General features: G+C 36.0%; 1 protein-coding gene across 2 annotated transcripts in view; it reads left to right on the forward strand.

Moving 5' to 3' along the window:
• The window catches only part of LOC109053195 (ras GTPase-activating protein 3-like), a 79595-nt gene that overhangs the window by 38600 nt on the left and 20043 nt on the right, over positions 1-20952 (forward strand). For both annotated transcript variants that reach the window (XM_042751567.1, XM_042751647.1), the window contains exons 4-7: positions 842-936; positions 3779-3855; positions 13275-13355; positions 14024-14096. In XM_042751567.1, the coding sequence (XP_042607501.1) occupies positions 842-936; positions 3779-3855; positions 13275-13355; positions 14024-14096 (326 nt within the window). The remainder of the gene's footprint in view (positions 1-841; positions 937-3778; positions 3856-13274; positions 13356-14023; positions 14097-20952) is intronic.

Here is a 20952-nt window from a genome sequence, read left to right on the forward strand (position 1 = left end):
TTTATTCAACAACAATTCCCCTCCTCTTCTCCCCAAAAAATCACAGCACAACACTTATCAGCAATCATAAGCAGTACTCTACACTTTTACGTATATTTATGTACGCTCTGCTGCTCCTCTACAAAAGCAGAATAAAGTCGTTATTTTTGTTTTCTTCACGTATAAAAAGTATTCTCGTCCCTTCATAACGTTACAGTTGAACCACTGATTGCAGATGGACTATTCTGATGATGCTTTTCATACTTTCCTGGACCTTGACACTGTTATTTATTTGGCAACTTTATAGATCTTCTTTTTCAACAAATACCAAACAACACTCCAAACATATCATGAGGATTAAAAAAAAATAACACATATAAATAATTTTGCATGGCACAACTGACAACATGTCACGGCACCCTAGTGTGTCACGGCACAGTGGTTGCGAAACACTAGTCTACACACCTCTTTGAGTTTTGAGACCGGTGGAGACGGCAGCAGGGAATAATTCCATGCATTCCAGCTTCCTACATTTCTGCCGCTGCTTCATAAGAAATAATATAATAATAAAATCCAGTCGTATGGCAACATGTGTATCGCAAACTGTATTGCTGTTATTGTTGTTTTTAGCCTAGGCATACCAAATGCAATGTTGTTGCTATGGAAATCAATGCAGATATTCAGTAAAAAGCACCATGGGACACACAAATCAGATCTGAACAGTTTCAATACACAGTGTGGATAGTCATACATTTAAATCAGACTCCAATCGGATACACAAATAATCCGATTGGGACTGACAGTCTGAACAAGGATTCAGTTCATGTGGTGAGCTGATCTGTGATTTGTGTTGTTTCTGCAGGTAAAGTGGCTGTGAAGAAGGAAGACCTGCAAAAATACCACGGTAAAGACCACTGGTTCCCGCTGCAGCCGGTCTGTGCAGACTCAGAGGTTCAGGTACGTTTTCATACGCTCACATGTGTTAAGCACAAACACGAGTGAATCCAATTCACCTTGAGCTCCTGAACGCTTTCCATCCCCCAGGGTCACATGACCACTAATTAGAGCTTCAAACGCTCATGATTTATAAGGAGACGCAGTATTTCGTATGAGGAGAGTATTTGTTTAGATCATGAGCTCTTTCCTGTAGGATCACAGCAGTCTCATCATTCACACTTAATTACATTGACTGCATTTCCACATCTGATGCAGTTCTGTAGTTCAGAGCTGAATGAGATCTTCTCATAGTGATGCTGCCAGAGCCACAGTGGATCCTCAGAAACACAGAAGCATTCATTGAGAGCTGAGTGAGGAAGGATGCGTGTGTGTAATGAAGAGCCCAGAGACTCTGTCCATAGAGCACTTATTGTTGTGCTGTGTTTGGCCCATCCTCTTCACCAGGCTCATTTGCATATTGATCGTTTAATTTATATATTTATTTATTTTAATAATCATATGTGACCCTGAACCACAAAACCAGTCTTAAGTCGCTGGGGTATATTTCTTTTTACAATAGCCAAAAAAACATAGTATGGGTCAAAATTATCGATATTACATAGGGGCCATTTTATTCAGTCTAAATAAATATTTACAAAACTAAAAGATACTCCGCACACACATATCGGTGTATGACATCAAATTACGATCTGAAAGAAAGTTCTTGCTGTAATTCTATGCTTTGTGCAGTGTGTGACGTTATGCGCTCACAACATGCTCGGCAGCTAATGTGCACTGAGCAGCTAACAGCATGGAGCGAACCAAAGGATCACCTATTTGGAGGTATTTCACACCAGCTATGGCAACAAGTTTGACAGCTGCTTGCGATATCTGCAAAGTTAATGTTCCATAGGGTGGCGATAAAACTTTGAACTAAAACACAACCAAGTTAATCTGATTATGAATATGAAAATATTTATCAGAGACGACTCTACCTGAACTGTACAGGAAAATGTGTAAACACCAGAGCCGGACAGTAACGGAGTACATTTACTTGTGTACAGTACTTAAGTACAATTTTGAGGGATCTGTACTTTACTCGATTATCATTTTTGGGGAGTACTCATGACTTTACTCAAGTACATTTGAGAGGCAAATATTGTACTCTTTACTCCGCTACATTTCTATCCATAACCGTAAGTACCCGTTACTTCTTCGGCCCCGTCCACACAGAGACGGAGTTTACCCCAATCTGATCTTTTTTTTCCTTGTCTCAAGAAATATCCGCGTCCACACGAAACCGCAAAACGATGTAGTATACATGCCAAACCAGTATGGAGCGCTGTAATTCTGCCACAGAGATACACTAAAAACGGAGAAGACTTGGACTATGCTCATAAACCTTGCGCGTGGTACACAAACGAACGTGGAACAATACATTTATTAATCTGTGTTAATCTTAGTTGATAAAAAGACAATCGTTCAGTGTTTGTTCATGTTTTTGTTGCTGTTATGTGACGTGGCGGTGTCTGATTAGGGCGAGATGTGGGCTGATGACTTCATCATTTCAGAAAATATACGGATTCGCCGTCCAGACGAAAACGCAAAGGCGCCGTTTTCAAATTTATCAACTCTGGGACCCGGTTTCAAAAAGCTAGTGTACTAAGCTAGTGAAGCTAATTGGTTTATTCAGCTGCTTTTTTATTGGATGTTACAGGGATCATGACATGTTTTTTTTTTTTATGTTACTTAAGGTTTCCGTATATAATACTATAGTCTATATCTTTTTTTGCACAAATAAAAACAAATATATATATATTCGTTAATACAATTGTTTTCAACCCTCATCCTGACGCTCTGTCTGAAATGATGTCTTAAGTGGGCAGGCCACTGTTTTGATTGGCTCACATAGGGGCCTACGAAATCAGTTTTATTTTTTCCCAAATTCCACTTTATTTTTTTTTTTCAAAAATTCATTTAAATTTTTCTGGATTCCGTTTGAATGTTTCTAGACTCTGTTTTAATGGTTAAGTTAAATTTTATTGATCAAAAGCATGTCTAATTAATTGAAATCATGGGATATTTAACAGCAATTTATTAAAAGTTTAACAGAAATTGCATATTTAAGGTCCTATGAAATATATATTTTTTCTCAAATTCAGTTTTATTTTTACCTTTCTGTTTTTCATAAAATTTCTGGATTCCATTTAATTGGTTTCATTAAATTTTCATAATGAATATTATCTCTAATTAACTGATTTTATACAGAATAATTTATTATTTCTTTTTTTTTCAGAAATACTGTGTTGTGTATTTTCATTATTCTGCTAAATAAATTCTGGTAAATAATTTTTCTGGTAAATATTACATTAAAAGTAATGTTTTAATAAAAAAAAATATTGATAGTACGAGTAGTACTATCATTATATTAAGTAATATATTTCTCATTTTCGTATTTTTACAAATATTTTTAAATATAAAAATAGTTTAATATTTTTTAAAAACATAAAACAGATTCTGAATTCTGATTGGATGAGAAATTTGAAGTTGCTTTTAAATATCTGAAACACACAAACATACACAGTTCATCAGATCAGTTCTGCTGCAGTATGAACAGTTCTTGAACAGATAATCTTTACCAGTTGACACATTTCTGTCGGTATGTATTATAGTACCACCCCCCAGTGTTTTCCATGTTCCTTGTTCGGTCACACATCGGCAGTCCGATCCCTGCACAGCCTCATGGGACCCTGCAGTGGTTGTGTTTTCATTGGTTTCTCATGCTCCGTTCTTCCGTTTCTCGCTCTCCTTCTCATCGGGTGGCGGGTGTAACCATAGTAACATGGTTCTCTGTCCTCCGCAGGGAAAGGTTCACCTGGAGCTGCGTCTCAGTGAGGTCATCACAGACAGCGGAGTCATCTGCCACAAGCTGGCAACACGGTGAGGCAGCCAATCACAAGTTCCACATAGCTGCCCATCAGCCAATCAGAGCTCAGCCTTGGTGTTTTATTAGATTCACGTCCTGAAAGATCAGAGCGTGTCTTCAGTGAGTATGTTCCTTGTTTCAGCGAGGGTGTTTCTTTTACATGTTACACTCATCATCCAACAATCTACTAATTATAGTCTATTAAATGTTCTGACTCAACCGTTTTGGGGCGGAATTTTCTGACCATCTGACCAATGACTGATGAGTGTTTGGAAACAGTCATTATTCTTGCATTTGTGTTTGATTGAACAGAAATCACACATGCAGCTGCAGTATTTTTTTTAGCAGTGATGCTTTAAAGAGGGTAAAGAGGTTTTTGTCATCTAACAACCAACTAATTATACAGGTTGGCTAATTTACCTAAATTCTTTCCTTTTATTTTTAACTGCTTAAAGTTTCTGGTATGACTGACAAGTGTTTGAATTGCTGTAATTTGTCTGAATTACAAAAGGACTTCCTTAAAGAGATAGATAGAGTTCACACAAAAATTAACATTTTGTTATAATTTATTTACCTTTATTTTGTTCCAAGTCTTTATGAATTTCTTTTTTTTTGTTTAACACAAAAGAAGATATTTTGAAGAATGTGGGTAATCAAACAGTTGACGGTACCCACTGAGTTCATAGTATTTTTCTCCTGACTATGGAAGTCTGTGGCTACCACTAACTTCATCATAACAAACAAACCCCTAAAAACCTCCTTATGTCTAAGGCAAAATAAGGAAACCCCTTTAAGAACAACTAATTAACTAACTAGTCTATTTTGAACATTTGTGGTTAGGGGTGGGCGATATGAACAAAATTCAGTTACACGGTATGACTAATTTTATTTCACGGTAACAATATATTTCACAATATAGTTATTTGTATGTAGTTATTCTGAAAATCGACAAAAAGGGCTTTGTGTAATAAATAAACTCAAGTACTTTAGAAATTTTTAGATTTTTGATTTATTTGGTAAAAACACACTCAACTTTTAGATTAACTGCCCCCAACCAACTTGTAGGTGCAATTAAACTTTAAATAAGGTGTTTAATCAATCGGTTTATAATAAAGCAATAAGCCCCAAGAAGCCGTGGTTTACAGTGAATTTATAACAGCTAAGGGGCTTTGTTAGGCACGACGCGAAGCGGAGTCGTGGTTCCAAGTTCCAACAAAGTGGTTGCTGAGCAACACACAGAAGTAAACAAAGGTGTATGTTTGTAGTGTAATTTACAACTGCTTCAATTTATGACACAGTTGTTATCAGATTTCTTTGGTGATTTCAAATGTGAAATTTAATTGCAAGCCTAGTGAAAGGTTTTGTACAATTTGATGTTTCCCCATTCAAAGAGATAGGAGTTGCACTTAGATGCCCGAGAGGCATTTCAAAGATGGCCGCCGAGTGACATGACTTGTCTTAAAGGTACTTTGAAGGAGAGCAGCAGTATGCAAACTCAACATTAGTTAGTGTTAGTGCTGACTAGTTTAATTCTATACACCCTATAACCGCGTCATTATCTGACTCCAGCCCAGTGAAGACTGACACGCGCTCAGCCGCTCATATTCGCCTCTCTCTTCTGCGTCATTAACATGTGATAGGTTAATTTGAGCGTCAGGTTGAGAGACGTATCAAATCACAGGAGGTTATTATCAGCTGGTTTCAATCAGTGTCTGATCGTTTGGAGTTAGAAAAATATAATTTAAGTGAGCATGACCCCCAACGTTGTTTAGATTTTTTGTAGTAATAAAAATCATTTCAGTTCAGTAAAAGAACACTACAATTAAAAACTGAACGCGAACTGCTCAGTGCAGCGTCCTGAACGACAGTCGCATCACAGATCAGATTTCATTTATCCAGTGAGGAGAGCTGACTGACAAGAAGAGTGAGGTGAGACAGACAAGATGATGGCGGATGAATTAGTTTCGAAACGAAATTCAAAAACGCCTGTTTGGCAATATTTTGGATTTTGAAAAGCCTTTTGGCGTTTATCTAAAGTGATTTTGGAAGTTTTTTTTAAACATTTGTTCCTTATTTAAAGGGATAGTTCACCCAAAAATGAAAATTCAGTTTCTTGCACAGACTTATCATTTTGTGTCTCTACAAATCAGTGTATCGTCACGAACCGCAGGGTTTAATTTGGTTTTGTTTGTGTATGTTTGTATTTTTTTTTTATGTTTTAGCCATGATTCCCATCCACTTCCATTATATGACTGAGAGACTGCAACGGTTTGAGATAAAAATCTTTGTTTGTGTTCTACTGAAGAAACAAAGTCACCTACATCTTGGATGCCGTGGGGATAAGCAGATAAACATCAAATTTTCATTTTTGGGTGAACTATAACTTTAATTTGTTTCACATTGTTTGCTGATTTTTACTTTATTTAAAGGGGTCATATGATGCGATTTCAGTTTTTTCTTTCTCTTTGGAGTGTTACAAGCTCTTGGTGCATAAAGAAGATCTGTAAAGTTGCCAAGAGTAAAGTCTCAAATCCAAAGAGATATTCTTTATAAAAGTTGAGTCAACCACACCCCCCAAAACGCCTCATTCTAACACACCCCCACATTTCTATGACACTATGTGGGAAGATTTGCATAACACCACCCAAATGTTCACGAAAAGACAGAAGGCGTAACTTTTATTCTCTCTGTTGTCGCCGCTGCCATGTCGTGGAGTCACTGTGTGTTTCGCTGTGAAAGCGAAATTACTTTGTTTGGCTTCCAAAAAAGGGCACGACTAGAAATCATTGGTTAAGTTGTATTTCAACACTGTTCCAGAACAGTCCAACCCAAATATTCAGATGTGTGCTGTGCATTTTATGGAGGATGAGGCTCTTTCTATAAAGTTGGGCAGTTCAAACTTTGCAAGGACGGTCTGGTGCTTCTGACTCACAGCCTGTAAGTACGTTTTTTATATTTAAATAATTTGCCAATGATGATTCAAATGTGAATTTTGAGCAGTGTAGATTAGGCTTGTTGTTTGCTTCTCAGATCACCAGTGCAGACATGGTTTTATGTTTACGCGGCGCGATATGAAACGCAATGAGTAAAAACACAGTATAAGTCATTATAATCAGTATTTATGTCCCCACAGGATGCAACAAATGCCTCGTTTTTAACGGGTTTTATTGGTTTAGTTTCATCTAGTGATGTCCGGATCGCGAATGAATCTTTCTATTTAACCGGATCTTCTTAGTGAACTGGTTAACCCTCTGAAGTCGATTAACGCGTATACGCGTTTTGGGGTATTTTCTCCTGACAACCCCGAAAAGAACTTAAATTACACTTTCAGTTTTGATCGTACAGATAAGAGCAATACAACAATCGAATCTGTAAAGGGTCTACTTTTTTTTGTATACAGACATAATAACAACTCAATAATAATAACTCAGTGAATACTCAACACAGAGACATGAGAGAGATATCTATAGAAAGCCTGACATGTCTACTTTTAAACTAAACAAGTGCTGCCGAAAACAAATATTCTGTGATAAAGTAATCCATACGAAAACAACACGATGTCCATTTTTCACGTCTACCTTCATTATCTTCTAATGCGACCACGCCCCCGCGCTGAACGTGCTTTTGAGATTCAAATGTTTCACTGAAGCGCGCGGCTTTTGAATACGCCCACACAACAGAAGACAACGCAGCGAGACTGTTCTTCAAGTTTTTTTATTTCTGCAGTTTTATTTCTTTTTTTATTTATTTATCTTCGCGATGAGAGGAATAAGACATAATTCACCCCAAAAAGATGTGATGTGGTTGAGGATTTGAGATTTGGATTTCCTCAGAAAAAGGAATGAAGCGCTTTATTCAGCAGAGATCATAAACATGAGTAAGTCTCTTTTTATTTATTTATTTATATACTTGTACTAGTTTTCACATAACGTGTAAACATTTTACTAGTTAGACTTTTTCCAAAGACTTTTTCCAAACTATAATTCCTGACTAAATGTATAATCAAGTGAAATATTATGAAGTTTCAATAACAATATACACTACTATACCATTCAAAAGCTTGATGTAAATAATATAAATGTACCAATAAATTTAACTGTAACAAACCAACAATGCTGTTCTTTCAGTTTATCCCCCCTAAAAAACCTGAAAAAAATATTCTCAGCTCCTTTCAACATTAATAATAATACTAATAATAATGATAATAATAACAATAAATGTTTTTTTTTGTAGAAAACAAGGATTTCTGAAGGACTGTGTGACTGGAGTAATGATGCAAAAAATTGAGTTTGAAAGTCAGCTTTGATTGTTCCTAATAAACTGTTTAACTGCACTCACAAGTGAATATTAAATTATGTTGTGGGATAATTAAATATATTCTAAATAAACTACAAACATAAAATGATATACATTTATTTTGTCCTCACATTCTTTCTTGTAACTCATCCCTCTCAGTGACACAGCTGACTGAATGGCTCATTATGCAACTCATTATGCAGGCCTTTGTCTTCTCAGGTGTGAATTCATGATAGTTGACGCATACTCGCATATGACTTTTACCAACAAAAAGTATCTTAGAAAATTTAAATCAATATATTGTTTTCTGTAAGTGAGTAAACAAGATGATTTTCACATCATTTAGAAAAAAAAATTCTAGGCTACAAGCTCCAGTTCTCAAAAGTCCTGGGAACCAATGTTCTGTATGTGTTTTTTATTGCCTTATTCAAGTGATTTAACATTTTTAGTTTTTCACTAACCTCGCATAACATTTTTTTTCTCAAAAAACACAATCATGTACATACATGCTGCTCACATATTATTATAGCCCAGTTTGTGCTGATTACAGTGAGATTAGACTTTAGCCATTTAGATATTTATAAGAAACTGAAAAAAGCACAAATGTCAGGGCATGACAAAACTTCTCCAGGCCCCAAAAATACCCTTAGACTCCAGAGGGTTAAACCAGTTCACCAAATCGAACTGAATCTGGCCAACAGAGCACACCTCGCATTTTCAGAACGATGAGCTTTGTAAAAATGTATGCGTTTCAGAAAGGCGGGGCATAGAGGAGAAACAATAATGTACATTATATGGAAAATAATGTTTTTAACATTAAAACGAACAATGGCTTTACACCGAATTGCCGCTATTTGAAAGTGAAAGTAAAATGTGCACGCCGCTTTCACACGCTATTAAAAAGTGAAGGAAAGAGAGTCAAAGAGGGAACGCCCCCGCCCCCATGGTGATACCGGTATCACCGGTGTTGTCGCATGTTGATTAACCGGTGGGAAAATTTCCTCACCGTCACAACCCTAGTGCTTCTATTTAAGTAATAAAAAGAAGTTGCAAATGTTGTACAAAATAATTATCCCCACTACTCATTTGGACCAATAAAACATGCAACTCTTTGTTTTACTACCAAATTATATGTAATATCTAATTATTAGTAGTATTTACATTCAATGGAGGGTAAACCATTTGAAGGGATTAGGGCGTAGGGATGAGCCCTTCCGAATGGAACGCAGGGTTGGATAAGGGGTTCCTCGGCTGTGAGCCTGTGCACTCATCTAAACTGTCCAGGTGCTGCACTGCTCTCGTGGTTGACTGCTGCATTTTTGTTCCGACAATATCACATTATTGACAACCCTTTTGAAAATGTAATCCTTTGTGTATCCTCCTGATCTGTTCATTTGTCTTTCTCCGTGTTTCTTTGGCAAATGGCAGCATCTTAGTCTCACTCTCAAGCATCCTTCCACACCATTAGTAGGTCCAGTTTGTGTGTGTGCGCATGCACTGGACTTTACATATCTGTAACTGCATGAATGCATCTGTGCTGTACAGTCAGTTATCTGAATGAAAATTAGTTCACGTGAGAACATGCAGTATGTGATGCACGTGTGTGTGTGTGTGTGTGTGTGTGTGTGTGTGTGTGTGTGTGTGTGTGTGAGTGTGAGTGTGAGTGTAGGTTTCATATCCTTTCACACCATTAGTAGGTCCATGTCTGGACAGTTTCCCACACTGGAGCACTCTGGGTAATGAACTTAGTGTCACAATGAGCAGTGCTCTCATTTACAGGATATTTATTCAGCTTCTATTTTAAGACAGCGAGGATGATGTTTACACACACACACAGATTCATTCAGTACATGAACTTCAATGCACTGCTGCTCTTTTAGAAAAAGCAGGAAATATAGAATGCATTACACAATTTCACATTTTTTTATAATGATTGCAAAACGTACTGGTGGCCTTATGTGTGATGTTCACTATTAGCTTGTTTTAAATGATTAATATTGGATTGGTTTTAGTTCAGTTTCTCTAATAGACACAATAGCCACAATTATTGGCACCCCTAGAAATTATTATGAGTAAAAGTACATTCATATTCATATTTAGAATTTTTAGCCCACCAAAGGGTGACTAAGGAACGTGAAATTGTCCATCCATGATTTCCTGTTTCAAAGGAATATAAATATGAGCGAACACAAAGACCAAATTCCCTCAATCCTCCATCACAATGAGAAAAACCAAAGAACTGTTGAGCTTCACAAAACAGAAAGTGGCTGTAAGAAAATATCTATTCTCATTTCCACCATCAGCACAATAATTTAGAATTTCCAATCAACAGGAAATGTTACAAATCTGCCTGGATTAGAATGTTTCTATATGTTCTTAATGCAAGTCAAGGAGGATAGTTTAAGTTACCAAAGACTCTCCAAGGATCACAACTGCAGAAAATAGTAGAGTCTTGGGGTCAGAAAGTCTCCAAAAAAAAAAAAAATTCAGCACCTGTACATCACCACATGTTGTTTAGGAGTATTTAAAAAAAATCCTCTGTTTACATTAAAAATATTAAGTTGTCAGACACTACTGGGATGAATGCGACAGGGATCTATGGTCAGATGAAACTAAAAAATAAAAAAATGAGCTTTTTGGCAGCAAACACTAAAGATGAGTTTGGTGTACATAGTGATAAATAGTACCTCATATGTACAATGAAATATACTGCAGTATCATTAATGTTGTGGGCCTATTTTTATTTTTTGAATATCTTGTTCAGATACATGGCATCATGGATTCTAGCAAACAGCAACAGATAAAAAAAAATTAATACCTGTCTGTCTCTGCTAGAAATCTTATAATGGGCAGTGTTTGGATCTTCCAGCGGGACAATGATTAAAAAAATAAATAAATCAAAATCAATACAAAAATGGGTCACTGAGCACAAAATTAAGGTTCTGCCATGGCCACCCCAGTTCTCTGATCTGAACCCTAAATTAGTGGGGTGAACTTAAGATGAGAGTGCATGAACATGGATCTCGGAATTTGAAAGATCTGAGGAGATTCTGTGTAGAAAAACGGTCTCTGATCTCTTGTCAGGTGTTGCCAGGCTCCAACCTCGTCAGGCATTATAGGAGAGACTCAGAGCTGTTATCTTGGCAAATGAAGGTCGTAAAAAGTATTGAATAAAAGTCTATTGAATAATTGTGGTCAATGTGTATTTCAGAAAAACATTTTGTTTAACATTTTTCCCCCTTTTTCAAATGTTTTACTTCAGTGAAAGGTTAGATTTTTGTGCATTTTTGAATTAAAATAAAAAGGAATAACAATAGAGATATATTTTCAGAATTATTGACACCCTTGGTAAATATGAACAATGACTGTATATATATATATATATATATATATATATATATATATATATATATATATACACACATATATATATATATATATCTATTATGTATGTATCACCAATATGTTCAGTTTAGCTTTAGTTTCCTTTTTTAAAATTTCCTTCAAATTGTTGCACAGATACTATTTAAACTGAACTGAGCTGCATGATGACATCACTGAATTCAGTGATGAACTGCCTTTAACTGTCATTTTGCATTATTGACACACTGTTTTCCTAATTAATGTTGTTCAGGAGCTTTGACGCAATCTTTTTTGTTTAAAGCGCTATATAAATAAAGATGACTTGACCTGACTTGACTTTTCATGGACTCTTATTATGTTTTATGGACTCTTATTATTAAAAGCAAAAAAAAAAAAAAAATAGCTTTGACTCTTGCTGCTGATTTGAATGACGATGCTTGCTGTTTTAAGTGTCAGTTGATGGCCTTTCATTTTTAACAATAAATGTGCACGCTGCTTTTCTGATTTTCTGAAATTTTTAGTGTTTTTTTCCCGTGTCACTCGAAATTTGTCCGTTTTGAATCACTGTTACCATAGGCGAGACACGTGAAGAAAAAATAAACGATGAGTTTTGTGCCGAAACACAAGCCAGATAAATCACTTCTGAAGGGCTAAACAATAGGGTGACCAAACATGCCATTTTCCCAGAACACGTCCTGGCCAGGATTTCTATATTACCTAAAATATCCAGGTTTTGGCTTTGTTTGTGCTGCGCAGACCAATTGTTGTATGACAAAGTACCGTGAGAGCTCTAGAGAGCAGACAGCTTCTTGTGCTTTTGAATCGCTCTCACGGTACTTTGATATCATACACAATTTGTAGCAATGCATCCTAAATTTGTATTTTTCTATTATTATTGTTGTTGTTATTGTTATGACTGGGTACCAGTATTTATCAAAATTTGTAGCAATGCATCCTAAATTTGTATTTTTCCCCACTATTATTGATATTGATAATCAAACAAGGACAGTAAATGATGTTGAGATACGAAACTGATGCAGTCCAAGCTCAATCCTGAGTATAAATGAGCATCACAGCTCAATGCATCATGCACTAACTGCGCCACAGCTTTGTTGATTTTAGTTTCTGAAAGCATCATATTGAACAAATGCAGTAGGTCTCAGTCAGTTTAAGCCCAGTACTGGACGTCATGGCTGGTGTATTAATGGGTGGCTGAATGACCAGGCCAGACGCAGCATTATATAAACATGCTTAACACACAGGAAGTGCCCTGGAAGGATTGGATGGTATTAGAGATGCTGTAAATCCTGTTCATAAATCAGCATTAGATCCACATTCACTTTCTCCGCCAGGCACTGGTTTATTTACATCTAAATATAAAATACCGCTGTATGTTTATGATGTGATGTGAATCTACTTTGAGTCTGAATGCTGTGTTCTGATTCACCAGGTGTTCAGACAGAGCGTTTGTCTGTGTAATTCCCTGCTGATGTCATTTAGCAGATGATGTCATTTGTGTTTGAACACAACAGAGCTTGGTTCTAATTGGCTGGATGTGACATCATGTTGGAAGATGGTACAACAAATAACTGTGGATTGTTTTGAGGCCATTTATAAAATTTGTATTTTATAAAGTTTTTATACTTTTCATGAATGCTAAAATTACTTTAAAAAAAAAAAAAAACATATAATCACTGATGATCACAAATGGTGGTGAGTTGAGCACCAAAACAGGCTTTTGTGTTTGAATCTCATAATGATTTTCCTTGCACAGGGTTTTAGAGTGTCAGGATCTGCCCATAGTGAATGGCCAGTGTGATCCGTACGCCGCTGTGTCTTTACTTGGCCCCTCCAGGTAAGATCAAACCTGAAAGCTCATCCAGTTTAAAAGTGCTGATTAAGTCTGTTCAATGGCACAGTTCCCACCGCCATCAGGACAGCAGTTTAAGGCTTAGTGTGTGTCCTCAGAAAAATAAATGTACCTCATCACTACATTCATTGCTTTAGAAATGTGTGAAATATGAGAAATGTAGTATTTCTTTGAGATTAACCACTAGTAACTAGAATTTTCAACTATTGAAGCTTTTCAGTGTCAAGTCCCAAGCCAAGCCCCATAACGAATACTTTACACAGTGAAAACGTAATAAAATAAACCTTCAGTTATTAATGATTTATAAATCTAATTTCATTCATTTAAATATGCACACACACATATTATACATTTAATTGTTATATACATTACCATTTAAAGGTTTGGGGGTTGATAAGATTTTAAGTGTTTTTTTAAAGAGGTCTCCTCTGCTTACCAAGGCTGCATTAATTTACAGTCACTTTTGATGACTTTAATGTATCCTTGATTAATAAAAATAATATTTTATTAAAAAAAAAACTTATTGACCCCAAACTTTTGAATGGTAGTGTAAATTCAACATAGCTGTTGCTCAGATCACCTGAAATCACTGCAAATCACTGTCAGTGTAACATATCGTAGCGTAACATAAATGCATTTCTCACGCCTCACAGGTCAGAAGCCAAGAAGACGAAGGTCAAACGGAAAACCAACAATCCTCAGTTTGATGAGGTCTTCTTTTTTGAGGTAGGAGCTCATTGTCCAAGGATGTGGCCAGTGTTTTAACAGCATGTGACATATTATCCAGCATTATGATTCAATGAAGTGACACTGTGACTCCTGCTAAATAGAGTTTGCATGATGTCTGCTCCTGATTTTTTAAAATCATTTTATTTGTAATCACTGTGCATCCAATGGTCACATTAGTGCCAACCAAATGTGTTTTTTTTTTTTTTTTTTTTTTTTTTTACCTGTAGATGATTCTTAAACTACAGTAATACTGTATTTTTCAATTCAATTCAATTCAAGTTTATTTGTATAGCGCTTTTTACGATACAAATCATTGCAAAGCAACTTTACAGAAAATTAAGTTTCTACAATATTTAGACATTATTTTCCAGGGAAAAAAAGTCAAAATTGCATCCAAAAAACATAAGTTGCATTTTATTATTACATTCAGAAATAATGTAAAGTACTGGTAAATAAAATGAAACATTTCAGAGACTATAATTATGTATTTTTGTTCCACTTACTTAATAACAAAGCTTTACATTTAACCATATTCAGAACAAAAAATAAAAGTATAAAACAAAGGTCATAGTGTCAGTTATATTTTTTTTGAAACGAAACAGAAACTTCTGACAAGTGGGAAATGCATTATGCAAATAAACTTGAAAGTGTGTTTGTCTCTTATTCAGCACAAATTCAAATGTTTTGCATGCTTGTTATTAATTTGCGTCATGTAAGTCACAGCATGTTTCACATAATAGTTTTAAAAAATAGGTAAAATACAGTACCCACAATCCCACAGTGAATATTTATTTATCATCACTAACCTTAAAGCACTAAATTAATTCAGTGCTATAAAAGTTGATCAATATTTCCCCCATAACTGAGCTGAACTTTTGAGGTCAATATATGTGTGAACAGAGCTGGGTAGATTACTTACAAATTGAAATCCATTACTGATTCCATGATTTCATGATTACATGATAAAAAATGTCTACTAAATCCCCTAAACGGCTCATTTTAACATGCACCCACATGTCTACATCACGATGTGGGAAGATTTGCATAACGCCGTGCCTTACACTCCCTCTGATGCGAAATAAAACAATATCCCAAATTATTCAGTTACTCAAAACAGTACATTGACTGAACTGCTAAAAGAGAACCGATGATGGATGTGCACGAGCAGAGCAGCTGGACTGAGTCTCGTGCTGCTGGCCTGGGAGACGGCACAGTATGGTAAGGGGCGTAACATTTCCGTCACACGCTTGAGGCATTCGGCCAATCACAATGCACTGGATAGCTGGCCATCCAGCATGCACCTCACTTTTCAGAACGATGAGCTTTGTAAAAAAACAATGCGTTTCAGAAAGGCGGGGCATATAGGAAAAACAATAATGTACATTATGTGGAAAATAATGTGGGTTTTTTACCTTAAACCTCATAAACAAATTGCATTACACCAAATACACAAAATAATGTTCTTTTTAGCAACATCATATGACCCCTGTAATGTGTTCATCAGTAGTTGATGCAATGTTAAAAACACTTCTTAAAACTAAAATGATTTTAGTAAATCCAGTGGTCAAATGCTGTGTCTTCTACAAAACTGGACTTTCTGAGTGTATATAAGTGGTAGGCTATTTTAGAAAGGAACATTTCAAAGATGAAAAGAGGAATTAGGGAGAATCAATAAATTATGAAGAATGTATTGCTGTTGTGTGAATACTATGCAATGATGTAATCAATAAAAAAGTAACTAGTCTGATTACAAGTATTTTGTATGTAATTTACTCTAATTACAAATACTTAATTTTTGGAATCTGATCAAATATACCAGATTACATTTAATCAGTTACTACCCAGCTCTGCATGTGAACATAATTAAATACTTACCTCGGTTATTATAGTTAACTAAAATGAAAACTGAAACAAAAAGGAAAACCATAAAAATAAAAAACAGTTTTATTAGTAAAGTCATTTAAGACCTAATATAACAATGGCACCCTTGGTTAATATCTCTGCATCATTTATCTTTTTGATCTTTCATTCAAAAAAATTCACAGAATTCTAACCTATCAGTGAAGTAAAAAAATGGATATTGGGAGGAAAATCTCATTGTGAAATAGGGCTGGGCGATATGACAATATTATCATATATCGACGATGTCTTGGAAGTATCGCAATGTCGAAAAGTCAGTTACAGACTATAATCGACAATATTGAGAAAAAAATTACAAATATATTTAACATAGTCCCGTAGTTACCTTGCACATATTTATTCACATGAAGTAGCCTATGCCAGTAGCTTAACAGGGAATAAAAAAATCAAATCTGGAATCACTTTATTTACTTAAGACCAGGAATCGAATAGGCCAAATCTTTATAAAATCCATTCTTCAAGCGCGAGATGAATCAGGTACTTCTGTTGCCTACATCCGTTTTTTTTGGCTGTCCGTTTACACGTTCTTTCAAGCTAACGGGCGCTGTTTCCTGAGCTGCGCACACATCCAAAGCGCACACAGAGAGCCGCCTCAAAGGCCTTGTTTACACTGCAGGTCTTGAAGCCCAATTCTGATTTGTTGCCTACATCCGTTTTTTTTTGGCTGTCCGTTTACACGTTTTTTCAATTGTGACCCATATCCGATTCATGTGTTTACACTTGCCTTACCATCTGAAACACTGCGCATGCATTGTTGTCATTTACCGCCTCCACATGTGTTTCCTCATGAGAAGAGTGTGACTTGTGCTGATAAAACGAGTCACAATGAGCAATTAAAAATAAATAAATAAATTGGGGGGGGGGGGGTGAAATACTCCATTAAAAGACCTTCAAAATGATTTATGATTTGTTGGAATCGGACAAAAAATGACTTAGTCACACCCATTTGAAGTCGATAGTAAAGTCCTCCATCTTTTCTTGTTATTAATTACTATATTAATAATCACAATACAGCAATTTTTTTATTTTATCTTTGCTATTATAAATAAGAACAGATGCAAAAAAACAAAAAAAAAAAGCCTAGAAAGAAACAAATAATGCATTACCTTTATCATTTTATATCTAAACTAAAGCATTCATGTAGGAAAAATAATCATATTTAAAAGTGTGTTCATTACAAATAAATTGATTATTAAAACTACAAAAGTGCAGCGAGTGATTCCCTCTTTTCTCTTACTGTTAGATTAACATTATGATAATGATACAGACGTCCTATACTGTAATGCATGGATCTAATATTATGTTACACATCAGATGTTTTCCCCCAACAGTTCCCTAAGTGTTCACTTAAGACAGAACAGATGATGTTTGTGTGAATTCTGATGACGTCGTTAAACCGCGAAGTAGCAAATTGTCGCACTTTTTAATGACGTACAGAATGCAATGCCTCAGAAAATCCGATCCCCCTGTTTACATGACAGTTGCATTGGCACATACCTGATTTATATCTGATTTATTTCCACATATGAATGAGGCCTGAAACCGTTCTCGAAATTTCCGAATGCATGCGTTTTTTTCCCGTTTACACTGTCATAGAACAGATCCGATCTGTGTCACATATGAGCAAAAAATCGGAATTGGGTCACATTTAACTGGCAGTGTAAACGAGGCCTATAGAATAGTTTGTGGACAAATTCACTCAAAATTATGTCAAAATATCCCTGTAAACACAGTTTTGTCATGTAAACATTTGAGAAAGAAAATGTGTGTGTAACAGCCTACATTGGATTCATGGATTGACATCAACCTACCTGCTAAGGATGTTCGGAAACGAAATTCATTTCAAGATGTGGATAAGAGCAGTGTAGAAATTAACAACACTAATATAACAACCAAGCTAATGTTTTATATTAAGTACAAAGTAAGAAAAGAAAAAACAAACCTTTAACCTTTAATTAAATTAAGCTCACTGAATCGCAGGCTACTGTCAGATAAAGTGCAACCAAAATGATGTGTGTTTAGGGTGCGTGTTCATCTATGTTATCTTTGGCAGGAACGGGGCTCGAATAGATGAAATTATCAGATATTGCGATATATGTTAAGGCGGTTATCAGTAAAATATTTTTTACATATCGGCAAGCCCTATTGTGAAATAAATGTTTTTCTCTAGTTCACATTGGTCACAATTATTGGCACCCAATTTGTGCAACATCCTTTTCCCAAGATAACAGCTCTGAGTATTCTCCTATAATGCTTGAGTTTGGAGAACAACTGACAAGGGATCAGAGAACATACGTCCATACAGAGTCCCTCCAGATCCTTCAGATTCCCACATCCATGTTGGTGCTTCTCTTCAGTTCAACCCACTCATTTTCTATAGGGTTCAGGTCTTGAACTGGATGGCCATGGGGGAAGCTTCATTCTGTGCTCAGTGACACATTTTTGTGTTGATTTTGAAGTTTGTTTTGGATCATTGTCCTGATTGAGGGCATTCAGTACTATATATCCCTGTTGGCACCGAACAAGACGTCCAGGACCTCCGGCAGAAAAATAGGCCCACAACATTAAAGATCTAGCAGTATATTTAACTGTGGGCATGGGGTACTTTTTATCCCTGTTTGCGCCAAACCCATCTGGTGGACCGTAGAAGCCAGTCCTGTTTGTTTAGAAGTTCCAGTCATGTCTGACAACTGAACATGCTGGAGTTTGTTTTTGGATGAGCGAGGAGGATTGTTCTTGAAACCCTCCCGAACAACATGTTTGATGTATTTTTTTAGGCTTTCTGACCCCAAGACTCAACTAATCTCTGCAGTTCTCCAGCTGTGATCCTTGAAGAGTCTTTGGCCACTCAAACTCTGCATTAGGACGATACAGACACACATCCTCTTCCAGGCAGATTTGTAACATATTCTTTGGTTTTACTCATTGTGATGGATGATTAAGGGAATTTGTTCTTTGTGTTCCTCATTTATTATATTATTATATTTCTGTGGAACAGGAAGTTGTGGCTGGACAATTTCATGCTCCTAGTCACCCTGTTGTGCTAAAAAATGTAAATATGAATAGGAATATACTTCAGAGATATTTTACTCATAAGGATTTTTAGGGGTGCTAATAATGGTGGGCAACATGCATTGGAGAAAAACATTTATTTCATAATGTGAGTTTCCCCCCACTTTCAATTGTTTTACTTCAATGAAAGGTTTGAGTTTTGTGATTTGTTTGAAAGAAAGATCAAAAGGATAAATGATGCAGATTTATTTTCACAGACGCCTTTGCTCATATTTACCAAGGGTGCCAATAGTAGTGGAGGGCACTGTATATATATATAATAAATGACAAAAGTATTTCACATACATTTATAATAAAAAATACAAAAAAAAAATTACAAAAACACACAACAAAATTAACTTTAACAAATAAAAAAATAAAAACTGATTCAAAATATTAATAAAAATATAATAGTCACTCGATACTAAAATAAAACTGATTCTTATTTCAAATAAAGATGACATCATTAAGATCAAACAGAAGAAGCCTCACAGTGAAAGCATGATATTTTAATTTCAGTAAACTCAAAATAAGGTCTTGAGAGTGATGAGGTGTTCACGAGGAGAGACGTCATAAGAATCTTCTGCTGTTCATGATGTTTATGTTCTGCTGGTTCAGTTGGAAACGTTTAATGTGGAAATAGATCATATCTGAGTTTCCAGATGTTTATAGTCAAAACAAACACTCGTGGTTTCTCACTTTAACACTTTCCACACCCTACAACACACAACATTCGCAGGCAGCCGAGCAGATCTCTGCTTTAAATAATGCAGCAGTACTAGTAGTGATGATCTTCTCTACTAACCTTGCTGCTTTGAGGTTTTGGGGTGCCAGCAGTAGTCTGTGCAGTCTTTCCCATACATTGATTTATTTGTGGTAACTGACACAATAGCAAAACTGACTGCCACAAACACATTTTCCACAAGACGTTGACTCCATTGAATAAACATGAGCACTGCACATTTCAAAATCAAAATGTGTTGCGGGTGTTTTTATATGAATGTATCTTTGAAGGGAACCGACTATCTAAAGAAAAGCTTTGAGAGAGCAGAGTTGTAAATGTGAACTGATATATATAGATATATTTCCCCCAGGGGAAGTGCCGCCACACATAGAGTGTAAGTCAGTGGGAAACACTGCTGTGGTTTACCGCAGTAAAGGTGAGAGTGTCCACACCCTGCGCAGTGATCTGTATGTTTCCTGAGGGTTTAGTGTTCGTGTTATTAGACATGACTGCTGGTTTCTCTGTTTCTGGACTGCATGAGTTACATATACACACACACACACACACACACATGAATGCAGCTCTTAGGACAATGAGACAAGAGTGTGATTGATTGTGAGTCACACAATCCGCTCCATTTATCATGCAGCCCTCGCAGCCGCAGTCTTTTCCACCCACACTGGACACACATCTTCATCATCATCATCAGCTCAGTGTGAAATCCTCATCAGACGTGCATTGTTCACTCATGATCGAACAGGATGTGTGTCTCTGGAGGATCCGTCTGTATTTATAGAAACGTGCCTGTTTAACTGACCCCCCTTGTCAATTAACCAAGTTCTATTCAATGTTAATGTAGAACAAATTCACTTGGGAAATATCTTTGAAGAAAATATGCAAGAAATATGAAAGCGAATATTGTACAAACCTGTCTTAAACATATGTTCAGATGTTCTGTTTCAAATATAGACATTCATTCAAATGTAGACAAATGACTGTCATGTATAACAGGCGATTATTAACCTGTCAGCATCATGCAAACATAAAATATCAAACATACAGTAGTAGTTCTGCACAGGATTTTGCACTTGTGTCTTACATCTTTTACAGAGTCTTGCACATGAAACAGCATTTTAAAAGATAAAAGAAGTTCAGCTC

The sequence above is a fragment of the Cyprinus carpio genome, chromosome A1 (assembly GCF_018340385.1).
Source record: "Cyprinus carpio isolate SPL01 chromosome A1, ASM1834038v1, whole genome shotgun sequence".
NCBI classification, from domain to species: Eukaryota; Metazoa; Chordata; class Actinopteri; order Cypriniformes; family Cyprinidae; genus Cyprinus; species Cyprinus carpio.